Below are 23,766 nucleotides of genomic sequence, written 5' to 3' on the forward strand. Positions count from 1 at the left end.
TGCGCAGCCATTGATTTACAGCCGCATTGGGGTTCGCCTGCCCCCATCACAGGAGACCCCTAGCCCCCTATCGGCCTGTCCTGTCGTCAGGTCAGCCTCGCTCGGGCCCCCCACAAGCTTTTGCAACTCAAGCGACGGCAAGCCGTCACCCGCGTCGCCTGCGCCCAGCCAGCCGCATGCCTATCGCCTTGGCTTTACACCTCCACATGCCTACAGCATTTCCATGTCTTCAAATTAATAAATGCCAGTGTTGGTTGGCGCCTGTCCTCAGCGGCTTCTCAGGGATAGCCGCTAAACCTGACTAGCCGACGGTACGCGAGCGGGCATGCCGCGGCCGCCCGCCGCCTGGTGCCCAGACATCTTCATACATCCCAAGCTCGACACCAATCCTGTGCGTTGTATGCGAGTCATATCTCCCACTGTGCAGTACACACGTGCGTACCTTCCTCAACTGCGTAACTCCCCAAAAAACCCTGTTCCGCCCGACACGTGACGCTGCCAATGCCTACAGATCCTCCCATTCTGAAACACAGTGCACCTTGCGAATCGCTACCTGCCGCTCGACAGGGCCAAAACCAACACTACCGGAAAGCCGTCACACCCAACCGGTCAGCGTCCGTTCGTGTCGATAAAAGTGCGCTGATGGCCCGGGAACATAATCATTGCAACCATCCGAACTAACTCATCCAGTCGTCCTCCACCAGCCTACGGCCCCCACCAGGGGAGGCCCCCACCACTCAGGCCACGTAGATAGACCGCTGCATCTGGTTTTACGAAAGACCGAACCCCAACATGCATCCTCGTTCTACATCCCAGCAACATACGTGCGTGTGTGGTGCTTTTGCATGCTCTCGCACAACTCCGGCGCAACGAGAACAAAATGCATGCATGCTTTTCCATCTGATTGGGGGCGTTGGTGCGGTCGCGCGCCCTGGTGGGCCTGCCACCCTCGAGCACAGCACGCACTTTATTCTCTCTCCAAGCAACAAACTGGCACTCACACCCTACAACCGTGCCCTAAAACCCAGCCAGACCCGCCAAGCCCCTACCTGTCTTTTCCTTTGCACTCCGCATTGCCGCAGGCCGCAGCTAGCAGCTTCCGTTTCTCGCCTCGCTCCCTGCCTCTCCGGCGCGCCTCTCTTAACAAAAACTGGTATCAAACAGTTTCTACTGCCCTGCTTGAGACCCCTCTGTCTCCGTACCCTCTCACGCCACGATGAAGCAAAGCACATAGCCGCAGCCAAACAGCCGCGCAACCAGTTTTGCGGTGCAGAGTTGTGGACAATTCTGATATACCGTATGTCACGTGCATGGCAGTTTGCATCGGCTGCACTCGCTCAGTATCCATGCAAAATCTGAAGCTTCCTGTCCCACACTTGGGACCTGACTAGCTCGGCACTATGAATAATGCGAGCAGCGCCGCACACCCGCGAAACAACCACACCCACCATACGATATCCGCGAAACACCCAAACGGCTGAGGTGAAGTTTTGGTCCATATAAAACACGTCCAATGGACGAAGCGCAAATCCGCAACCCCGATCTATTGCCGGCGGCCGCGGGGCGGCACTGCCGCCGCCGCCGCCGCCTCTCCCCCTTGCTCCTCGTCTGTCACCTCCTCAAACACGTCATCATCATCATCATTGCCTTCATCCTCCCCCTCGTTCTCGCCAGCTGCCAAGAGCGGCTGAGACAGCTCTGCGCCTTGCGGCGACTGCTGCGGCTGCTGCTGCTGCCGTGGCCGCTGCTCTTGCGCTCCCCGCCGCCGCCCCTGCTGCGCCTGCGCCTGCCCCTGCTGTTGCGTCGCAGCCCCCTCCCGCACCACCACCACCTGCAGGCCCGCGCCCTCCTTGCCGCCGCCGGCCTCCCAGACTACCACCTGCGCCTGCGCGGCCGGCGCCGCCTTCCCGCCCCCACCCACCTCCACCCCCTCCTTGCCCCCGCCCACCACTCGCGCCACGCCGCACCCGCCCTTGCCGCCGCCCGCACCGCCGGCGCAGCCGCACCGCACCCCCGTTCCTGCTCCGCCCGCACGAGGCGGCGCCGCCACCGCCCAACACCGACACGAGCTGCAGCAAGCGCACCCCGCCGCACGCTGCGCCCCCGCCTCCGCCTCCTCACCCACAGACACCGCCGCGCCAAGCAGCGGCTCCGCCGCTCCCGCCCCCTCCTCCTCCAAATCCTCCCGCGCGCTCTGCCACGAAGACTCCGTGGAGCCCTGCCCCTCCACAACCAACCGGCCCCGGCCGCCGCGGCCGCCGCCGGCGCGCGCTCCTCCGGTGCCGCTGCTACTGCCGCCCATGCTACTGCCATCCACGCTGCTGCTACTGCCGCTGCTACAGCCATCGGCGTCGTCGCGCCAGGGCTCCCCCTGCGGGCCGCGGCTGTAGCCCAGCCACTGCGCCAGCTGCGACTGCGGCCCGACCACCAGATAGCCCACCTGTGGGAGTTGTAGCAGGTAGGTGGGTTGAGAAAAAAACAAGTGTGGGTTGGAAAAATGGGGTCAGGAAAGGCGGGTTGGGAAAGGTGGGTTGGGAAAGGCGGGCTGGAAAAGGTGGGTTGGGAAAGGCGGGCTGGGAAAGGTGGGTTGCGAAAGGGTGCCATGGAGAGGGGTACGCCCTCCGCGCGGCCTGCGACATCCAGCCACGCCCTATCCGTTCCACGGGTCCAGAGCGTTCCCAACATCCCGCACGGGCGGCACGGCGTCTCCCCGCTAGGCACGCCACCCCCCCCCCCCCCAACACACACACACGCCACCCAACACACACACGCCACCCCACCCAACCACCCACACGCCAACCCACCCACCCAACCACCCAACCACCCCCAGCCACCCAACCACCTCCAGCCAGCCCCCTGCTTCGCGGCTGTGCCATGCGTCAACCCTGTGTCTGACGCCCACCGGCGCCCGGTATCCCTCTCGCACACGCCACGCCAGCACATGCCACCCACCCCACACAAACCCAACCCCCTTCTCCCCCTCTCGCCGGCCTCCCCAGTCTCACCAGCGCCAGGTATGCCGCCACCGCCGCCGCCAGCACCGCGCCCGAGACCCAGGGGTCTGCCACCACGTACTCGTAAGCCACCTGTGGGGCGAGGCGATGGGGGGGGGGAGGCGAGGGAGGGGAGGCGAGGGAGGGGAGGGGAGGTGGGGCAGGCGAGGCGAGGGAGGCGAGGCGAGGGAGGCGAGGCGGGGGAGGCGAGGGAGGGGAGGGGAGGGAGGGGAGGCGAAGGAGGTGAGGTGAGGTGGGGGAGGCGAGGGGTGCGAGGCGAGGCGAGGGGTGTATTGGAGGGTTGCATGGATGGGAGGCTGTTGGTGCGCATGTTGGAAGGATGGAGGGTTGGTGGCAAAGGCATTCCCCGCAACTCCAAAGCCAGCCAACCCAAACCCACACCCACCCTTCCCCACCCCCCACACCCTCCCACCCTCCCACCCACCCAAACCCACCCACCCACCCACCCGCTCACCCCCTCACCACCCACCAAATCCTCCTCCACCCCACACAGCCCCACCCCCACCCCCACACACCTGGTACACGGCCAGTCCGTTGATGGCGACCACCAGGCCGGCAATGGCCCAACAGGCGGCGTTGAGCAGCGGGCCGTTGGCGAAGGCGCGGCCCATGATGGCGGGGCTGGCGGAGAAGGTGAGGACCTGGGGGGCGGGGCGGCGGAGGCACGGGTGGGGAGGCGGGGATTGCAGGGATGTTTGGAAAAGCGGTACAGGATGCACTGAAGGAGGGAGGCGGGGAGGGGTGTCAACGGAGGTGTGTGCATGGGAGCCAGGCCACTCAAGCGCACGGTTTGTATGGTGATAAACGTGGAAGTGCCGGCGTCCAGGGGTGCAGCGGGGGGAGGCGGGTACGGGGGATGTGGATGTGTGTGTGAGTGGGAGACAGGCTGGGGAAGCACGGGGGGGGATGTGCCGGCGTGGCGTGTGTCCTGTTCACCAGTGCGGCTCCCGAGTCGCACGCGGGCCCCACGGCCGCGGCACCCCCAGGTATGCCCAAGCGCGAACCCCCGCGTGGTGTCCCCGCGCCTGCTGTACCAATGTGCCTGGCTACAACTCCGCTACAACTCCGCTTCTTCTTAAGCAGTCATGAATGTAATCCCCCCCCCCCTCCCCTCTCTCCCCCTCCCTCCCCCCTCACCGGCACCAGGGCGAAGGGCAGCTGCACGGACTGCAACAGGTTGAGGCCCTGGTTCAACTGGTCTAGGGCCGAGCCGTCGCCGTCGCCTGGGAGGAGGGGTGGTGAGAGGGGTGGTGAGGAGTGGTGAAGAGAGGGAAGGGGAGTTGCATTCACGATTGAGGTAAGGAAGTGGCAGACAATAGACCATATCTTGATTGGAGGGGCGGTGAGAGGCGGGAGGGCAGGAGGAGGGGGGGGGGCGTTTTGTGTTTTCCATTCCTCATGTTCATCTTCACACACGCCCACCCCACCCCATCCCACGCAGTCGCGCTGCCGCAGCCATGCCCTACGGCCCTTACCACCCCGCAGCCCACCGCAACCCCGCCCGCCACGGCCCCACCTCCCCTCCCATCCCAGCGCCCTCAGCAGCCTCCCTCTGACCCTCCCTCCCGTACCCCTTAGCCCCCCGTGCCTGCAGCTCTGTACTCCCCTCTCGCCACCCGCGGCCTCCTACCAGTCTTCGTCTTCTCGCTTGCGTTGCTGCTTGCCTGGATGCTGCGGACTTCCTCCGTGCATTGCCTCACCCCCCTTCCGTCCTTTCCCTTGCCACACAGTCCCGTACCCCTTGGCCCCCCTCTGACTACCGCCCTACCACCGACCCCTCCCCCATTCCGGCGCCCTCAGAAGCCCCGACCGGAAACAAACACACCAAATCCTGAGGAGCCAACCAGCCGGGGCACACTCACCGTTGCTCCCGCTGCACAGAAGTGCCACGGCCAGTGTGGGCGCAATGGCCACGGCGCGGGTGATGGCCACACGGGCCCAGGGCGACACCTTGAGATCCTGTGGGTTGCGTGTGTGTGTATGGGTGGAGGGGGTAGCCATCCATGGGATGGTGTGTATCAAATATGAAGTGAAGTGCCGACGTCCAGAGGTACAGCGGGCACACGCGACGCATTCCATACCGTTGTTTCGCCAGCGGCAGGCTGCTGGTTCCCCCGTGTTTCCGTGGCGGCTAACGCTAAAATACTAAGTTCCTATTGAAAGAAAGTAGTCTGGAGTAGTAGTGGTGATAAGTAAGGCTCGTTGGTAAAGAAGCTGAGTGCATGCGTCTAGGTGGCTAGCTTAGCTGCTGCGGCGCGAAACCGGGACCCCGCGAACTCACCTAATCGCTCAGCAATGCAAGCCACGCCAGAGCCGCGCGCGCAGGGGGAAGCACACACAGGAAATGGGCGAGCGGCAGTAAGGCGTGGCGGACTCAAACGGCAAACAGGCGGCACAGACATACAAGCAAACGTGCAATGCGAGTAGTAGTGAGAGCCAAAGTAAAAACGTAAAAAACGGCACGACCACGCGAACCAGCACGGGTGGAGGGGGGCCGGGTTGGGGGTTGCAAGGATGTTTGGAAAAGTGGTACAAAATGCACAGAAGACGGGGCGGGGGGTTAAGCTGGGGGTGGCGGGTGTGAGGGTGCGGTGGTTTACCCCAAACCGCCTGATTACCCCCCACCCACCCACCCACAAACACACCCACAAACACACATACCTCCACCCGTAGCCTCCACATTTCCACTTACCCACCGTCCTCCCCACTCTACCCTTCAGCCCCCAATCCCCCAACCACCACCCGCCGTCCTCCAGCCCCCCCTGCAAACACCCAACAACTACGCCCCTTCTCCCAATCCTGTGCAACTCCCCCCACCCCCACCTCCAGCCACCGCCCACCCCACCAGCCTTCCACCCCCTACCCACCAGGTACCCGCCCATCACGAACTGCCCCTCACCCCTACCCACCAGGTACCCGCCCATCACGAACTGTCCGGTGTAGGTGCCTGTCATGGTGGAGGACTGGCCCGCAGCCAGCAGCCCCAGGGCCCAGATGTACACCACCTGGGCAGGAGGGGTGAGGGGTTTGGTGGGGGTTGGGGTTGGGTTGGGTTGGGTTGGGGGGTGGGGGGAGGGGGTTTGGAGTGGGACGGAAGGTGGGCAGGTGCATGGAGGGGGCCAGATTGGAAGGTCCGAATGTGAAAATACAACTTGATATAGGCGTGGAACCCCTGCTTCGTTGTGCTTGAACACACACACACACATGCGTACACACACACGCATGCACACACACTCCCGCTCACCGCTTCGCCGTACGTGTCGCCCAGGTAGCGCCCGGCGCTCTGCAGCCCGATGTCCGGGAGCTCGGCGCCGTGGAAGCCGGCGGCGAACACGGCTGGAGGGGGAGCGGAGCGGAGCGGAGGAGGAGCAGCGGGAGGGGGAGTAGGGGAGGGGCAGGGTAGCGGGAGGGGCAGGGTAGCGGGAGGGGGAGTAGCGGGATGATGGTGGTGGGGTAAGGAGGAGAAATGGGAAGAGGAGTGTGGGGTTTCGCTAACCCAGCCTCCCCATACACGCACACAAACATGCACAAAACCCAAAACCCAAAACCCAAAACGCAAACACACGCCTCACACCAACTACACACACACGTGTCATGTTCAAATTCACCCACCTGTGATGAACAGGTTGATCACCACCGCCACCACCAGTGACAGCGCCGACTCGATGCCGAAGTACAACATCGCCTCGCGCTTGGCAGCGGGCCGGTCCGAGCCCAGCTTGCGAGTCTGTTTTGTCGGGACGAGACGATGGTAATGATAATGGTTGTTACGACGATGGTAATGGTTGTTACGAGTTATAAGCCAAAGCTCTTGATGACAATATGCCCGGTGTAGCACTGCCCTGACATCCCGCTTCCCTTTTACCTTTCAACGCTTCGCTTACTCAGAGTCCCCGCTTCACGCCCCTTCATTCCGCCCACCCTCCCCCCGCCCCCGCCCCCACCTGCACCAGCGCCGAGTGTAGGTAGATGTTGTGTGGCATGATGAGCGACCCCATCAGAGCCACCGCCTGCCAGTGTGTTAGGGGGGGGGGGTGCGAGGAGGCCAGGGAGGTCAGGGATGAGGCAAGCAACCACCCCTCCCTCTGCAATACCCCATCCGCCACACGCACCCTCATACCCTCCCCCCCTGTCCCCAGCCGGCGCCGCTCTCCCTGCTGCTCCACGACGCCTCGGCCCCCTCCCATAAGGCCAAAAGTATCCTCGCTTGCAACTGTCGCCTCTGCCTCTGCATGTGCTCCCCCTTCCCCTCTCCCCCCCTCATTACACCCACCACGGGCAGGTCCTTCTTGGGCAGCGAGGGCACCGTAAAGCCGCGCAGCACCTCGCCCGCCGGCACGTCCGCCCGCGCGTACATGACGCCGAAGGCCACCACCATCACGCCCACCATGGCGCCGAAGAAACCCTGTGTGTATGCGCGTGTGGGTAAGAGTGTGTATGAGAGTGTGTGCGCGTGTGCGTAACTGTGTGTGTGTGTGTTTTTGTGTGTGCCCGTGTGTGCGTAAATGTGTGTGCATGTGCAAGTGTGTGCGTGTGCAAGTGTGTGTGTGTGTGTATGTGTGCGTAAGTGTGTGTTAGTGCCGAGTGAAATGAGGGGCGCAGGCGTGTCAGTGCGTGTGTGTCTGCAAATGTGTGGCTTGTGAGGCATTGTGTGGCATGTGATGCGGACCCTCGCCGCACCAAGGAGCTCACGTTGGGCGGCTCTGGTCCTTGCCCTCCCCGCCCCCGTGCCACCGACCACCACGAGGCGTTGTGTATGCCCATCACGCCGCACAGCTCGCCACACGCAGCGCCCCTTTCCGCACCATGGCAATCACCGGCATATCCGTTCACCACCCCCACCCCACGCCCACCCCACGCCCTTCGGCTTAGTTTGGGCTGGTACCTACAGACCGCTCCCCACTCCTCCCCCCTCCAGTCCCCCTCTCCTCCCGCCTCCCCACCCCAACCCCCTCTCCCACTCCTCTCCCCACCCCAACTCCCCCCCCAAAAAACACTCCCCACCTCCAGCACGCGTATGCCCAGCCGCTCAATGAACAGCAGGCTGAACGACACCACCGCCGTACACAGCACCCCCGCCCACAGCGGCAGCCGACCGCCCGACAGCAGCGCCAGCGCGATGGCGGAGCCTGCAGCGCAGGGAGGGAGGGCGGGTTTCCATTCATGGTTTGTTGGGGAAATGGTAGTCAACCTTGGGGTAGTCAACTTTGGGGGCCGGGGGACAGGTGGGGCAGGTGGGGGGATTGAGGGCTGCGAAAGGGATGGGCGAGTGACGAAAGCACAATGCACAAGCGTGGCGTGATGCCCCCAAGCACTGCCTTCCGCCAGGTACAGGTGGCGGGATTGGGGGGCTGCGAAAGGCATTACCTAGGAAACGCAATGCGCCCGCGTGGTGTGATGCCCCCAAGCACTGTCCGATCTGTCATCAGCTTCATCTTGTTCATGTTGTCCCCGCCACCGCCCCCCCCCCGGCGCCCAATGCAGCCCTCCGCAACGCCCGGCCTATTACCGCCGCTGCGTCCCGCACCACCACCGCCCCGCCACACTCCCCACCTTGTTGCCTCCCTTGCCTGCACCACCAACTTCGCCTGCCCCACTTCCAGCCCCCCCCCCGGTTCCCCTTGTCGCCTCTGCATATTGCTCCGCTAGTTTGGTTTGGTTTAGTTTTGGGCTGGTACGTACTCTCCCTCCCCCTGCCGCCTTTCCCCTCCCCCCTCCCACCTTCACCTTGCCCTCCCCCACCCCGCCCCCCAAACTAACACACGCACACACGCATGGCTCTCACCAATGACCTCCTGCACGTCGCTGCCGATGATGGCCACCTCCGCCATCACCCACAGCACCAGGCGGGGCAGGCGCGGGTACTGCCGCCTGGGGAGGGCCGCCACGCGAGGGAGTTGGGAGTTGGGAGTTGGGAGTTGGTTGAGAGGGCGGACGTGCTTGTGGCGCGCGTCAGCGCTGCACCTCATTCACATCGTGACTTGCTTTGCTTTGCCATGTCCCCAGCCCCCTCAAATGCCCGCAAAAACACAGGCGCGAAACACACACGCACGCACACACACACATACACACACACAGCCACGCCTGCAAACACCCCCCCCACACCCCACCTGCAGTGCTGCGCCAGGTGCCGCCCCGTGACCACGCCCAGCTTGGCAGCCTGCAGCTGGACCACCAAGCCCTGAGGGGGTGGTGGAGGAAGAGGGTGGAGGGGTGGACGGTTGGAGGGTGGAGGTTGGAGGGGGAGGGGTGGCACGCGTTGGGCATCGCGTCGCACGATCCCACCGGCCACACCGGTGCAGGCCTGAAACTGCATCTGTCACGCCGTCAAACTGTACCCGCTCTCCCCCTCGCTCCCTCCTCTCCCTCGCTCCCTCCGCCTCCGCCTCCTCTCTCCAGCCCCCCCCCGCCCCTCCCTCCCGCCCCTCCCTCCCGAACACCTGCTCTCCGCAAGATGGCCTACCGTCTACCACTCTACCACTTCCTTAATTAATCATGAATGTAACCCTCCCGCCCTCCTCCTGCCCTCACCATGAGGGTGCTCAGCAGCAGCAGCCACAGCAGTACGTAGCCAGCCTGTGCGCCAACCTGCAGGTCCGACTCCAGGTTGCCCGGGTCCTGCGTGTGTGCGTGTGCGTGTGTGTGTGTGTGTGTGTGTGTGCGTGTGCGTGTGTGTGTGTGTGTGTGTGTGTGTGTGTGTGTGTGTGTGTGTGAAAGGCGGGGGAGGGCGGGAAATGTGTGGGGTGGGGTGGGGGGGAGGAGGAGCGGGATGGGGTTGCAAGGTTGAAACATCGGGATGGGATGAGGGGAGGAAGGGAGGGAGGGAAAGGAGGAAAGAAGGCGAAGGATGAAGAGAGGGAGGGGAAGGAGGAACGGGGTAAGGCGGAGAACGCGGGTGGGACGCGGTGCGGACGTGAGCACAGGGCCGCATTGCAACAACACACAGAGGGAGGGAGGGGAGCCGGGACGAGCGGGCATGTGGGTCGGCTCCGACAAGGCAGCGGGAGTTGACCAAATGACGAGCAGCGGCGGCGCTGCGCGAGACAGCGAGTGGGCTGTAGCTGCAAACCCGGGGTGGGTGGGCGGCTGGGGCACTGCGTGCGCCCGCGGCGTTGCGTCCCGGCAGTAGCATATGGTCAAGCTGGTCGGCGAACGGCCGCGCTGCTTGCCCTGCTGAGCCGGCGCTGACTTCTGCTGTTGTGGCCATCCTGCTGCCCATAGATACACTTGATGGTGTTGTAGTAATCTAGATATCCGTGGAGCGGGGCCCTCTCACTCTCATACGCGTATGCACCGGCTTCGGCTTGCTACTACACCGGACACGCGCCAGGCGCTGGGTGACGGTTGCCGCGCAGGCTCGCGACACGCGCTCTGCTTGCGCGCTTCAGGTGCCTCAACGAGCGCGTAGACGATGCACGCGGTTCTTCTGACTTTCAGTGAAGCTTCGACGTTGCTTTTTGCGCGCGCCCGGATGTGCGCACATCGCGAACGGTCATCCGCTTACCACGTAGGCGATGCTCATCAGGATGCCGGGTCCCATGAATTGGAGCAGTCGCTTGAACGAGAATTTGTACGCATCCGGATCAAGCGCGACGTCGCTCTGAATCCGAATGACCGTGCTCGGTCCCAGGCGAGCTCCAGGTCCCCCCATTGTTGATGTAGCACGTCGTCAAGCTGAAGGTAGTACAGTGAGTTATATGCGGTCAAGGCGCGAGACCGCGCCTTAACACCACACGCGCCGACCACACGCTAGCTAACAAACGCCCATCCAAGCATCCGCGACAATTAAAAACGATAGAATTGAGGTAAGAATTAAGTTGGTGTACGCAGAAATAAGCAGGAGCTCAAGACGCGCTATCCAATTATACAGTCCAGTTTTCTGTGATGCTTTGGCACTCTTTTACATGCAGCAGCATCAACAGGCTTCGAAAGTTCTGCAACGCTAAAATTTGGTGATAATTGACCAGGTTTGGGTTTTGGTACATTACGAATGCTGTCGGCAGCATGGGGCCGATCGCTTGTCGCTTTCCCTTTGTGTTTCTGCATCTGCAGAACAAAGAGTTGCTACCAAACATACCTAAAATCCAAAACTCTGGCGCCCTCGAAGTTCAGAACCATGCAAGTAAACGTGCGCCCGCGAAGCGCTTCTAGAGCGCATACATGTAGCGGGAAGAGTTGGAGCCAGCATATATTGCAGCGCTGTTGTGGTGTGCCGTCAAGTCGGGGGCGTGCTGGTGACAGGGCGTCAACTGTGGCAGCTGCGGCCAAGGTATGTTGCACCCGCAGCCCCACCCACGACCTCCTCCTGAGTCCTGACAGACGAAGACTTTATGCTGCCCAACCTACACGCCATTCCTGCCCCCATTCGACCTACAGGAAATTTGGCTGCAAACAAACAGCAAGGTGGGGGAGCGGCGCCCCCCCCCCCCCTCACAACATGCTCTAGTCCCCGCGCTCCCGCCCCCAACATGCGCAACCACACACACACACACAAACACACACAGAAACACACCATCACCCCTCCTCCTCCCCCCCCCCCAGGCGGCCTTCCAGGTGGGCCTGGAGTCGGGCGCCGTGGCCGCCCACGTGTTCGGCCCCGAGCCCGCGCAGCTGCGGCTGGCGGCGGCCTGGTCCGGCCTGGCGCGCTTCCGGGCGTTGCGGCTGGACGAGCAGGGGACGCTGAGCGAGGGGCCGGCGGCAGGGGAGGGGGCCGGAGGGCAGGTGAGACAGCGAGCAGGGGTGGGGGCGTGGGGCACGGGCGTGGGGCATGGGCGTGGGGGATGGGCGTGGGCGTGGGCGAGGGCGATGGGGCAATATGGGGATGGGGTAATATGGGGATGGGGCAATATGGGGATGGGCATGTGGAAGGCAGGGACCAGTGAGGAGCAGGAGGAGGAAGGCAGCGGAACCGTGTGGATTGGGCGCGGGCCGTGGCAGAGGAGGGAGAGTCGCATGTGACTCAGGGTGTCTCTCTCTCTCTTGTGCGTTTTCCATGTCTATGTATGCCCATGTCCACACCCGGTACACACGTCTTCATTCTTCAATGCAGTCATGCCTGACACCTACACCTGACACGAACACAAATCAAGCAATAGTGATGAACGTCTCTTCTGTATCGTTGCTGACACGTGCGCACACCTTCACTGGCTGCAGGCTGTGGGCGAGGTGGTGCGTGTGGACGGCGCGGAGTCGGCCCGGGCGCTGGAGGCGCGGGTGCAGTGCCTGGCGGGCCACCGGCACAGCAGTAGCAGCAGCAGCGTCGGTAGCAGCAACAGTAGCGGTAGCAGTGGCGGTAGCCGGTCGCAGGCGGCGGCTGGCGGTGGGGAGTGGGCCCTGGTGCTGGATGCAAGCGACTGGAAGGTAGGGATAGTAGATACCCGCCCAAGCTAAACCGAACCCGATGCATAAGAGCGAGGAGGAGAGCGTGGCCTATGCTTTGACAATGGAGTGGCACGCGACAATGGTCCCCATTCCCGGGGAGCGACTCGGGGGGGGGGGGAGAATGTAAATACCAGCCCAAAGTGGGGGAGAAGGGAGGTAGCCGCCCATGCAGAGCGGAATGGTTCCGTGAGCCGGGGGGTTGCAAGGTTCAAACATGGGTACCAGGGTAACAGCAGGGGAATCAGGGGGGTCGTATCAAAGGCATCAAACCCAACGCCTGGTGGTAGGCGACAGGCCAAGGCCCAATGGTGTGGGAGCCCGCACCAAGGCCGTCGTGCCTGCTCCCCTCCTCCTGCTGTGCACTTATCTCGCCTCTTCCTAACTCCTTCAAATCTACTAAACTTGTTTCTGGACAACTCCGCAGGTCATCCCTGCCGAGAACCTGGTCGCCCTAGCTCAGGGCGCTGGCGGCGGCGGCGGCGGCGGCCCAGTGCTGCGGCTGCTGGCGGCGGCGGGCAGCGCGGCAGAGGCAAGGCTGATGCTGGAGGCGCTGCAGGGCGGCACGGCGGGGGTGCTGCTGCGGAGCGACGACCCGGCGCAGGTGGGGGGAGGTGTGGTGTGGCGGTGGGGAGGTGTGGGGAGGTTTGGGGAGCGGCGTTGTGGCGGTGTGGGGAGGTGTGGTGGTGTAGTGGTGGGGAGGTGTGGGGAGGGGTGTGGGGAGGGGTGGGGAGGTGTGCGGGGAGTGTAAGGTGAATGCTTAAAGAGGTGTGGGGCGTGTTTGGGGAGGTCTGAGGCGTGGCGGTGGGTGTGGGTAGGTGTGGGGAGTGGCGATGGGTGTGGGGAGGTGTGGGAAGTGACGATGGGTAGGGGGAGGTGTGGTGAGAGGGGGTGGTTGCTCTCACCCTGAGCATTGAATACTGGCCTGTTCAAACTGAAGAAGTGGGAACGCGAAGCCGGATTGGCGAGATTGAAACGAGATGCGTGGCTGGGGAGCGATGTTTGTAATGGTGAAGATAATGGATCCGTTTGTTCTTGTCAATGTTGCTTCTCTGCTCCATTAGGCCGTGTGTTTGCCCTTTTGAGCAACTGCTGGCGTGTGCTAAAAGGCACAACAAACCAACGCACAAACCCCCCGCCCCCCATCCCCGTCCCCCACCCCATGCAGGTACGGGAGCTTGTGTCGTACGTACGGCGGCGGGCGGCGGAGGAGTCGGGCGGCGCGGCGGCGCGACACGCCTACCAGTCGGCACGGGTGGTGGCCGTGAGGCCACTGGGTATGGGCGACCGGGCGTGTGTGGACCTGGCTGGGCTGCTGCAGGTGAGGCACGGTGGGGGGGGGAAGGTTGGGTGGGCGGGGCCGAGGTTGAGAAGTATGTGGGGTGGTGGAGAGAGCGGTGAGGTTGTAGATGCCAGCCCAAACTAGACCGAACCCAATGCAGAAGAGCGGGGGTTTGAGACATACGGGGGTGTGGGAGAGCGGTCGGGGTTGCGAGAACCAAGCCCGACTTGCGTTGGGCTGTGCTGAGATCTCCGGGAATATGCACGAGAGTGGTGGGACGCTGGGATGAGGGGAGGGGAATGAGGGTTGATTCGGGCAGGACAAGAGGTGGGGCAAGGGTTGGGCTGGGTGCATGGAAGGGTGGGGCTGGAAGCCAAAACCTACACGGCTGTGCGTTGCCTGCACCTACTCCCCGCCCCGCTCCTGCACCACCTCTCCCGACCTACCCCGCCCCACCCTTCGCACACACACCCTCCTCGCTCTCCTCCCCATGCCCGACACACACCGCCGGTGTCGACCCTTTCCCCCCTGTGCTTTACGGTACACACACACACTCTCTCACACTCACACACACCACCACCACCACCACCACCACCCTACGCCCACAGCCCGGCGAGGGGTTGCTGGTGGGCAGCTTCGCTCGCTGCCTGGCGCTGGTGCACAGCGAGTGCGACGAGACCTCCTACATCGCCAGCAGGCCCTTCAGGGTCAACGCTGGGCCGGTGGGTGGCGTGAGGTTTGCATTCATGATTAGTTAAGAAGGTGGTAGACAGTAGGCAATCTCGGGGAATAGCAAGGTGCGCTTCAGGGTTAGCGCGAAGCCGGGTGAGGCGTTTGGCGCGACGGGGACCTGGGGACGGCGGGGCGGGAGGGCGAGGGAGGGGCTGCGGGAGGTAGGGCTGAGGGGCGGGAGGTCGGGGGAAGGGAGTATGGGGCGAGGGAGGGCTGCGGTTGAGGGGTACGAACGCCGCCACTGCAAGCCCGCGCACTGGCCCGCATGCAATCACAGGCGCATGTGTGCATGTGTACATATGTGCCATGGCCTGCGCACCTCTTCCTAGCCACCATCGCCACGACCACCACCACCACCATCGCCACCACCATCGCCACCACCATCGCCACCACCATCGCCACCACCATCGCCACCGCCAGCATGCATGCATCTCCAGAGCCACCAGCCGCTGCGCCCCTCTGCGCCCCTCTGCGCCCCTACCTCTGCGCCCCTACCTCTGCGCCCCTACCTCTGCGCCCCTACCTCTGCAGGTGCACGCCTACGTGTCGGCGCCAGGCGGCCGCACCCGCTACCTCAGCGAGCTGGCCAGCGGGGCGGAGGTGCGGGCCGGAGGGGAGGGGAGGGAGGGGAGGGAGGGGAGGGGAGGGAGTGGAGAGGGGTTTTATCAGGGGCAGAGGTGATACTTCTGGGAAGGGAAGGACCCACTGCCCTTGTACGCCGTGAGTGTACTCCAAAACACACACACCCAAAAACACACCCCTGTAAGCTCTCTCTGCTACGTTTCGTAGTGGATAGAGTAGCGTTTATGTTCCGACACCCTGCTGTCTCAACACCCTGCTGTTTTAACACCCTGCTCTCTTAAAACCCTGCTCTCGAAAAGACATGCACACATCGACACCCACCCGGTCTCAGGTGTCGGTGGCCGACCCCGACGGCCGCACCCGCACAGCGCTGGTGGGGCGGGTCAAGATAGAGCGGCGGCCGCTGGTGAGTGGGTGCGGTGGCGTGCGTGCGTTTGTGTGTGAGCTTATGCCGTGGGGAGAGGAACCAGAGCGGCAGTGGCGAGCAGCAGGTGTGCGCGGCGAACCTTGCCATCGTCCACACTCCTGCATCGCACCCCCACCCTCCCACGTGCACCCACTACGCCCCCCCCCCCCCACACACACGCACAATGTGAACTTGTGGTTGCTCATTCCCCCTTTCATCGACAGCTTACCCTTCCCTCCTCGCTCTTATGCATTGGGTTCGGTTTAGTTTGGGCTGGTATCTGCAACCCCCCTCTCCCGTTGCTATTGGCGCCCTCCGTGCTCAGGTGCTGGTGGAGGTTGAGACGCGTGACGGCGGCCGCCACAGCCTCATGCTGCAGAACGCCGAGACAGTCAAGCTGGTGGGGCCACAACAGCCACAGCCACAGAGACACACGGGCGACGGCAGTAGCAGTGGCAGTAGTAGCAGTAGCATTGGCAGCGGCAGTGGGAGCGGCAACAGCAGCGGCAGTAGCGAGAGCATGACGGTGGCAGGTGACGGTAGCGGCTGCAGCAGCAGCGGCAGTGGCAGTAGCAGCAGCACCGGCAGTGGCAGTAGCAGTAGCAGCGGCAGCAGGTCTTGGCGGGCTATCAGCGTGTCGGCGCTACAGCCGGGCGACTGTGTGTACGTGCTGCTGCAGGCGGCGGCGCGGCACACCGGCATTGCCATTGAGGAGTTTGTGGTGGAGAAGTAGGTGTAGATAGCTAGCTGGCAGGGGCCGAGCGCCGGGAGCGGCGGCAGTGTGGATAGGACTGCGAGGCTAGGTGGTGAGGACTGTACGGTAGGTTGTACGACGCGGGCTCACATGAGGCCAATGATCCTTTATAAAACGAATGCGCACATAGCCACATAGTCTGGTGAGGAAGTCAGATACAAGCACGGTCGTGACGCAACCAATCAAGGATCGTGTGTGCGTATCCAAACTTCTTCGATAACTGATCGTGTGTGAGACTTGTGAGTATCCAAACTCTCGTATACGCCCATGCGTTTCGGATTCGGGGAAGATAAATCTCCATGTATCATCACCATGGGCGTCTGGGTGTGTGGGGAGCGGTTGGCGGGTGCAACTGAAAGTGTGGTGGCCTGTGATATTGTCAGCAGTCTCAGCACGGCCAGGTCCCAAGTTGGGCCGTGAAGTGCGTCAGCAACCAGCTCGTGTAAGGCTGTCAGCAATGCGATCTAAACTGATCCCGGGAGCCTGGGAGAACCTCAATCCGACCAGCACGCTCTGCACCAATCCCTGCCTGCCTGCATGCCTGCATCCCACCTTGTATCCCACGCACACGTCCTCTGCCTCCCGTGCAGCCCTACCACCCCACACCCTGATTACAGACACGTCACACACGGCGCCACGCACAGTGTCAACCCTTTCCGTTTGTGCTTTCCTAACACACGGTCACCATGCCTTCCTAGCCTGATGGCATGTGCAGTCTTCGCACTATGTACAGTGATTGGTGGGTAATCGGGGTGCGTAAGCAAGTGAGCACAAAAGCGAATGAATGCCCCTTGAGCTCCTGCTCGCTGCGCGAGCCCTGCCGAGCCACACACAGGCCGACATCCCGCTGCATAACCCGCTGCCCAGTCCAGCCACAGCTGACTTTAAGGAGGAGCCTGGAATTTGCCGGCCGCCGGCGCATGCGACATGCGATGTCACGCCCGAAGATACTCAGAGCGCACTCAGTATACGCTGCGTACATTGGAAATAACCACACCGTGCGTTAAAATGCTAACACACAAGTAAAGCCAAGTCAGAATGCTGACGAGGCTGCTGCACATGCCGCATGTGTTCTGCGAGGAGACGCCAAGTCTCTGTCGTGTCGGAGGTACTTCCATTGAGCACCAGTGTAGGTCGCTGCAGGAATTGGGACAGCGGGTTTCGGAGGGTGTTCGGATTGGGATGTCGGAGGATGGACCGCGGACGCGAGGCGGACGGGGGGCTGACCCGGGTAGGGACGGGTGCGAAGTACCTCGGGGCTGCGTGGCCAAGGTACGCCCGGACGGGCGCGGCTGGACCGCTAGCTGCGGCCGACGTGAAGTTGTTCTTTGGGGCAAGACGTTTGCATCTTGAGCCACTATCTGCTTTCGGCGGCGACCGCGCGTCCGAGCCGGTGGACAAAAGGACGCCGACCGGGCGTACCGTCGGGCGTCGGCCCAGCCCATAGACAGAGTCTGCGCCCGAGTCACATTCGGGGACATGACCGATACCGGCGATTGTAGTTAATTAGGTATTCGGAGTTCAATGTCGCTCTGCAGCTCCTGTCGCGTCCGCTTCCGGAAAGTGCCGGCAACCGTCAGGTTCACGGTTGCGTGGCCAAACGGGACCAATACGGTAATCGCCTCGTCGCCGGGACGTATGACTACTCCGACATGCGGTAGCCCGTTATGCCATATTGTACATCTTAACAAGGACTCGCGCGCGAGGACCATGTGTCGGCCCTTCGAGTGACGTGGCCCCGAACATGGCAATTGCTTCGGTTGGCACATCGTAGCCCCTGTAGGCTCCCTGGCCAGTCTCGTGAAGGGACGGACCCCTGGTATCCTGTGATGGATCAAACCAAGGGGACAGAGTGCGGCAAGGCAGTGTAACTGAACGTGTACACCCCAGGGGCTCCGTGCAACATTGCAACAGCGTTTTACGGCAGTGTGTAGTAGGACAGTCGGTAAAAGACACATCTAGATGCCCCAGGGCGCCGTCCGCAGGGTTATATACTTGTGTGTCGTAGAACTTCCGTGTTCCGCCCACACTCTCCCCCTTCTGGACTGCACGTCCCGGGCAGTCACCACGCTAGCGTAGAGAGTACTTCTTTGGCAACCGTTTTTGTGTTTCTGTGCGTGGCAGTGGGGTGATGAGGCCCACGTCGCGTATACCCCCAATGCTGGGCATCGCCAGTAGCCAACTGTGTGTTGGTGCCTTCACGACTCTCGTATAGCCGAAGCGACGGACTTTGACTTCTCGATACCAAATGTAGTAGGACAGTCGGTAAAAGACACATCTAGATGCCCCAGGGCGCCGTCCGCAGGGTTATATACTTGTGTGTCGTAGAACTTCCGTGTTCCGCCCACACAGTGCGTCAGGCGGACCCAGGCGGACCGTCACATCACCGGCACCAACACCGCACGTGGGGTCAGCCCTCCAGGGTGGTAGTGGACTAGTCGAGTGCACGAGCATATCCCGTGGTTGAGTACTGTACGCTGGCTGCCTGGCACTGCCTGGCATGGGCTGGGAATAACAGGGAAGCACATACCCCATACTCTCTGTGTGGTGCTTTCACCTGGCAGGGCGCCCGGAGCGTGAGGACTGCGCCAGCCAGTGTGATCATCGGTGCAGCAACCGCCCAGATGCTTTGCGACGCCTGCCCTGCCTAGCCTTTAGTGGGATTTGTGCGCCGGGATTACAACGGGAACTCGTCTCTGATTACCCCCTCAGCACATTTCAACGGCTGGGAATGACTGGGAAGCAAATACCGTACCCCACGGCTGGAAGCTGCGGTGTCTTGCCGGCCCTCGTAACCTTGTTGCGGAAAAGCAGTAGTGAGGGGCCGCCGTGCTCCGTCTAGAATTACAGTGGTCCTGACGCCTGACCCTAGTGGCCTGACCCCAGTGGCCTGACCCTAGTGGCCTGACCCCAGTGGCCTGGTACCCTAACTCCCTACGAGTATGAGGTACTGCCCTGCTCGCCAGAGAGACAATGAAGCAGCTCTGCACCCGCTAGGTACCGTAGCTGGTCAACTTTCACCGCCACAAGACCACATTTGCAGCCCTGGCTCCTCCGTTGCGTAAACGCGCTACCAGCTCTTGCCATCAGACTCAACTCTAAAATAAGATTGTTTGTCCACTAAGATTTTGAATACAGTTGCGACGTCGGACAGCCACGTGGTCGGCCCGCGCCCTCTCGACAGTCGTGCTCACACCATCTCATGTCGCATGGTCCCTCCCGCAATGAAAGATAAACTTCGTGGCGTGGGTGTGTGTGTGTGCGCGTGTGCGTGCACGGGCGGTGCGTGAGTGTGCTTGATCAGACCCCGTGCACAACCCCCAATTCCCAACACGTCACCGGGCCTCGCACCATACAATGCCATACCGAGTCCTCTGTGCCTTTCTTCCTTGCTTCAGCTTGTTGTAGTCATGCGCCCACACAGATATGATATAGTGGCGCTTTCGAGCTCAACCTCAACTTCAAGTGCAAGCGTGCGCTTTTTCTTCTTCTTCTTCACTTGTACTGCACATGCGCAACAAAAAGTATTGTACTGTGGCCAGGGGGAAACTCTCCACCATTTGTTGTGCCACGGCCATAACATTCAGCCGTGCCCCCTAAATAAAAGTACTCAGCCGTATCAACACGAATAATTTCTTCTCTCGGCACGGACAACGGTCGCACGTGTGCACCCCCCCACCCAAACGTGCGTGTGGCCTAACCCTGACTTTCCGAGTGCCCCTTGATGATTCGTGTCATTCGGATGCTTCCATACCCTGCTTTCCCCCTTACCCGTTTTCGACTCCCACCGTTTGAAACCGATTCAGCCTCTGATGCTTGTGTCCGTGCGCCTTCAGCGGCGCAGCTTGTTGTCCCAACACAATCACCCTAACGCCCAAAAACAACAACGCACACCCTGCCTCAAAATCGAACAGGCACACTGAGCGCCAGTGCTCGACTGCCGCCGACGGTAAGGGGCTTCGCCCCCGCGTTTTATGGCGTCCTGTGTTCGTCCTCATGACCGTGAAAGCCCCCAGGCACCCGGAACAAAAAGGGCGCTTCCCGATTTGGATATACCATCCATCCTCCAGCGTTATCTACTAGCTCCCGGCCAGACCTGGCGTTAATCACCGCAACAAACGCACACGACAAAATTACTCGGGGCCAGTCCAACCGCCGGCAATCAATCTGCCAATGGCGTGACCAGACGGCGCCCGGAAATGTGCTTTCTAACAACTTTCTTCGGGTCAACAAGACCAGCCGCCCCCAACCAGCAGGTACTGTACGCGACGCCTCTTCTCCTTTCATCAGACTTGTCCTGCAGCAATGGGGGACAGCGGCGAGCCTTGCAACCACCGATGAATGGTTTGTTGTTTGCGGCGATGACTTCTGGCACAGTGCGCAAATCCTGAGCTCTTCCAAAATAACGGAGGCCCAAACTGCCACACATGGCACGCGCACACCATGCAAAAGCTCCAAGTTCCCATGCTGAAGTCAAAGTTAGAAATGTAAGATTGTAGCGAGAGGACGTCAGCGCGAGCTGTTGGAGTCCACAGCTTGTGACTCGCTTACTGGTCAACACGCGAGGAACGTATTCCTGTGTGTGCGCGCCTGGCCCGCCCGCACGATCACACAATCCAACTGAAGAACTGTAGACCAACTGCTCAAATGAAAACGCGCAACCATCACACCGTCATGCATCCACCTTGTCTACCCATGCCGCGCATGCAAGTGTTTTTGTCTTCTCGTGTGATCGCCGCAACATTTCCATTCTCACGGATCAATGATGGGATGTCACATGTTGGACACCAACCAAGAGATCACAAGAGGTTTAGAATACAGATACGAAAACACAAAGCACACAAGCCAGAACGCACACCCACACATATTAAATCCAGGGTTCGAGACACACTGCACACATGGAGTCATGCTAAAATGGGTGACGTCAGAGAGGCCGTACATGCGCTGCGTTGACTCGCAGACGTTTGTTAGGTCCCCAGACGACATCGTGGCTAGCGACTCACAAATCCACACGCAGACGCAGGAACGTTTGGATTTCTTCTCCATTGCTTTCTTGCAAGCGGCGGGATACGGGATAGCCCCGAATCCATTTCACTGCAAGGCTTGGCTTTGGTTAGGCAGACCAGCACCTTCAAAAAAGCGTATGCCTGTCCGATGGAATCACGCTTGCAACGCTCCGCATCGCGCACACGAACAACATCTGTGTGTGTGTGAGGAAAGCGGGGCATCCCGGTCCGGCCCTCCAAGTACGCTTTCGGTTCTGCAGCCCGGATTGCTGCTGCTCCCGAAACATTCAAGTCCCATGGCCCTCGACTACGCTAATGCCGCCACCGCACTGCCGGTCGGCAAGCCTACCAGCGGCCCGATAGGGCGCGCAGGGCGCGGGTGTAGTTGTCTGCGGGCAAGGGTTAACAGCAGCAGTGGGGTTACATTCATGATTAAGACGAGATGATGTTGACAGGTTGGGGTCAGGAATTCAGCCAGCCACGTTATCACACCTGCCATGCCAGACTCGTCCACCCTCTGCTCCCTTCCCACCTCAGCCTGCCTACAGCCCTTCCTAGCACCCAGCCCCGCGCACGCCTTTACCCTGCACCCTCAACTACACTCTCAACCAACACAATAAACACATACATTAACGCACATGCAAAGCCCACGCACCTGGGTTGTGGAAGCGGCTGATGCAGCCCTGCGGCCCGTACGCCTGGTAGTCCGACAGCATGGTGAGCGGGTGCGGCTGGTTCATAAAGTGCATCACGCCGCGCTGCATCGCGGCCAGCTCGCCGGCGCGCTTCTTCTTGGAGGCCGCGGTGGCGGCGGCAGCGGCGGTGTGGCGGCTGGCGGTGGCGCGTGGGCAGCCGGCGGAGGCGGCGGCGCTGGTGACGGCCGCACTCAGGCCCTCGAGGATGTCGTCCCAAGAGGCCAGCGAGGCGGCGGCGTAGTCCAGCGGCGGCAACGAGGAGGCGTCGTCCACGCCCACGCGGTAGAGCGCGGGGTGGTTGGGCAGCATGGGGTGCGCCGCGTCGGCCGGGCCTGTGAGGGATGAATGCGGAAAGTTTTGCGCGTCAGCGGCTGAAACCGCATGCCAGGGCGGGCGGCACCGGCACTCGGCAGGATGCAGATCGACGCATCCAATCCCAGAAACCCAACCCGCTCGACCCCTCATCCCAATAGCCACACACATCCCACACCACACCACGCCACAAAAGCCGTACACACGCACGCGACACACAGCCCTTGCCCACCGTTGACAAAGGGCAGGTCGGCACTGGGCCTCAGCACGGCCACGCGGCCCACGAAGTTGTACAAACTCTTGTGCGGGCCGGCCTGCTCGCTGAGCGAGTGATGGTCGCGGAAGGACGGCATCCAGCGCTGCAGCACGCCCGCGACCGCCGTGTAGTCGCACACAAAGGCGCGAGGCACAATGTCCTTGTGCATGATTACGTTGACGACCTGATCCTCGCTCAGACCCAGGCGCTGCATGAGGCCCAGCGGCATCAGCTGCTCCTGCTCCATGCCGGCGGCCGCCGCCGCCAGGCTGCCAAGCATCGTGGTCGTGACGGAGGCGCGGCCGGCGGAGCCGCCGCCGCAGGAGCAGACGCCGGAGGCGGCGTCGATCGCCGCCGCTGCGGCCTTGGCCGCCGCCGCCGCCTCTTTGGCGGCGGCGCCGATTTCGCACTGCAGCGTGCAGGCCTCGCATCGGCCGTGGGGCGCGTTGGGCACGGCGCCGGTGCAAAAGACAGCGGGCGCGCCAAACGTGTAGACGGGGCTGATGTTGTGGGGCTTGATCTCGCCGCGCATAAGCAGCAGCAGCGCCAGCACCGTGCCCAGGCTGCCGCCCAGCGAGTGGCCGGTGAAGCTGATGGTGGCGTACGGCGAGCTCTCCACATGCTGCCGTACAAGCGGCAGCACGTCGTCGTACAGCGTCTTCGCGGCCTCGTACACGCCGCGGTGGATGCGCACGCCGTACTTGGGGTCCTCGAACACCACCGGCTCGAACTGCAGGTTGATCTGCCAGTGCTCCAGCGAGGTGCTGCCCTGGATGGCGAAGATGCGCGTGCGCGTGAGCTTGTCGTCCGCCGCAAACCAGGCGCTCGGCGGCGCCTTGGTGCAGGCAACCACCACCGGCGCGCCGCCGTCCACACCCGCAGGCATGCCCGGCTCGGCCGCCGCCGCCACCAGGTTGCCGCTGGAGGAGCGGCGGCGCACGCGCTGCTCCTCACGCAGCGCGCGGCCGCCGGCGGCGCCGACCGCGGTCGTGTCGGTGGCGGCGGCGGCCTCGGTGGCGGCGGCGGCATCGGCGGCGCGGTCAAGGGAGGGCCTGCGTGCCACCAGCGGCGTCATGTAGCCGTACACCTGGCCTGCCACGAAGTCGCGCTCCTCACTCAGGTTGGCGTCGGAGAAGAACGTCACGCTGGCTCGGCCCGTGGCACCGCTGCCCGCGGCGGCGCCGCCGGCACCCGCACTGCCGGCAAAGTCGACGGTGCCGCCAGACACGAGGGAGGCAGCGCTCATGGAGGAGGAGCCGTTCATCAGCGGGCGGCCCAGCTGCTGCAGCTGAATGGCGGCGGCGCCGGGCGGCACGCCAGCCGAGGCCGCGGCCAGCGACTCCTGATGC

At 62.6% G+C, this 23,766-nt stretch overlaps 3 protein-coding genes across 3 annotated transcripts in view; 1 reads left to right on the forward strand and 2 right to left on the reverse strand.

Moving 5' to 3' along the window:
• Positions 1-3: 3 nt before the first annotated feature.
• CHLRE_05g248300v5 (uncharacterized protein) lies at positions 4-10,865 on the reverse strand. The gene is made up of 15 exons (XM_043062552.1): positions 10,519-10,865; positions 9,546-9,632; positions 9,125-9,195; positions 8,800-8,885; positions 8,019-8,143; positions 7,288-7,419; positions 6,959-7,024; positions 6,627-6,741; positions 6,259-6,350; positions 5,924-6,019; positions 4,877-4,973; positions 4,152-4,237; positions 3,530-3,655; positions 3,006-3,086; positions 4-2,440 (listed from the first exon to the last, which is right to left on the reverse strand). The coding sequence occupies exons 1-15, from the start codon at positions 10,663-10,665 to the stop codon at positions 1,544-1,546; spliced, it is 2,304 nt and encodes a 767-aa protein (XP_042924597.1). The 5' UTR covers positions 10,666-10,865; the 3' UTR covers positions 4-1,543.
• Positions 10,866-10,975: 110 nt separating this feature from the next.
• Positions 10,976-18,031, forward strand: CHLRE_05g248250v5 (uncharacterized protein). Its single transcript, XM_043062551.1, has 10 exons — positions 10,976-11,283; positions 11,391-11,417; positions 11,556-11,735; positions 12,168-12,374; positions 12,820-12,996; positions 13,561-13,713; positions 14,283-14,396; positions 14,938-15,006; positions 15,320-15,394; positions 15,720-18,031. Exons 1-10 carry the CDS (start codon positions 11,131-11,133, stop codon positions 16,125-16,127), a joined length of 1,563 nt encoding a protein of 520 aa, XP_042924598.1. The 5' UTR covers positions 10,976-11,130; the 3' UTR covers positions 16,128-18,031.
• Positions 18,032-18,980: 949 nt separating this feature from the next.
• The window catches only part of CHLRE_05g248200v5 (uncharacterized protein), a 7,975-nt gene continuing 3,189 nt past the window's right edge, over positions 18,981-23,766 (reverse strand). The window contains exons 4-7 of the mRNA XM_043062550.1: positions 23,723-23,759; positions 22,394-23,658; positions 21,810-22,181; positions 18,981-21,543 (exon numbers count right to left, since the gene is read on the reverse strand). Of these exons, the coding sequence (XP_042924599.1) occupies positions 21,500-21,543; positions 21,810-22,181; positions 22,394-23,658; positions 23,723-23,759 (1,718 nt within the window). The 3' untranslated portion in view covers positions 18,981-21,499. The remainder of the gene's footprint in view (positions 21,544-21,809; positions 22,182-22,393; positions 23,659-23,722; positions 23,760-23,766) is intronic.

The sequence above is a fragment of the Chlamydomonas reinhardtii genome, chromosome 5 (assembly GCF_000002595.2).
Source record: "Chlamydomonas reinhardtii strain CC-503 cw92 mt+ chromosome 5, whole genome shotgun sequence".
Classification (NCBI taxonomy): Eukaryota; Viridiplantae; Chlorophyta; class Chlorophyceae; order Chlamydomonadales; family Chlamydomonadaceae; genus Chlamydomonas; species Chlamydomonas reinhardtii.

Bases quoted from the DNA above. Each gene is read 5' to 3' on its own strand.
- CHLRE_05g248300v5 (XM_043062552.1), bottom strand. From the start codon at position 10,665: ATGGGGGGACCTGGAGCTCGCCTGGGACCGAGCACGGTCATTCGGATT. The intron at 8,886-9,124 runs GTGGGGTGTGGG...GGCCCTCCCCAG, and splicing joins CACCTGGCGCAGCACTGCAG to GCGGCAGTACCCGCGCCTGC. The intron at 7,420-8,018 runs GTGGGGAGTGTT...GCATACACACAG, and splicing joins TGGGCATACGCGTGCTGGAG to GGTTTCTTCGGCGCCATGGT.
- CHLRE_05g248250v5 (XM_043062551.1), top strand. From the start codon at position 11,131: ATGCAAGTAAACGTGCGCCCGCGAAGCGCTTCTAGAGCGCATACATGT. The intron at 12,375-12,819 runs GTAGGGATAGTA...ACAACTCCGCAG, and splicing joins TGGATGCAAGCGACTGGAAG to GTCATCCCTGCCGAGAACCT. The intron at 13,714-14,282 runs GTGAGGCACGGT...CTACGCCCACAG, and splicing joins ACCTGGCTGGGCTGCTGCAG to CCCGGCGAGGGGTTGCTGGT.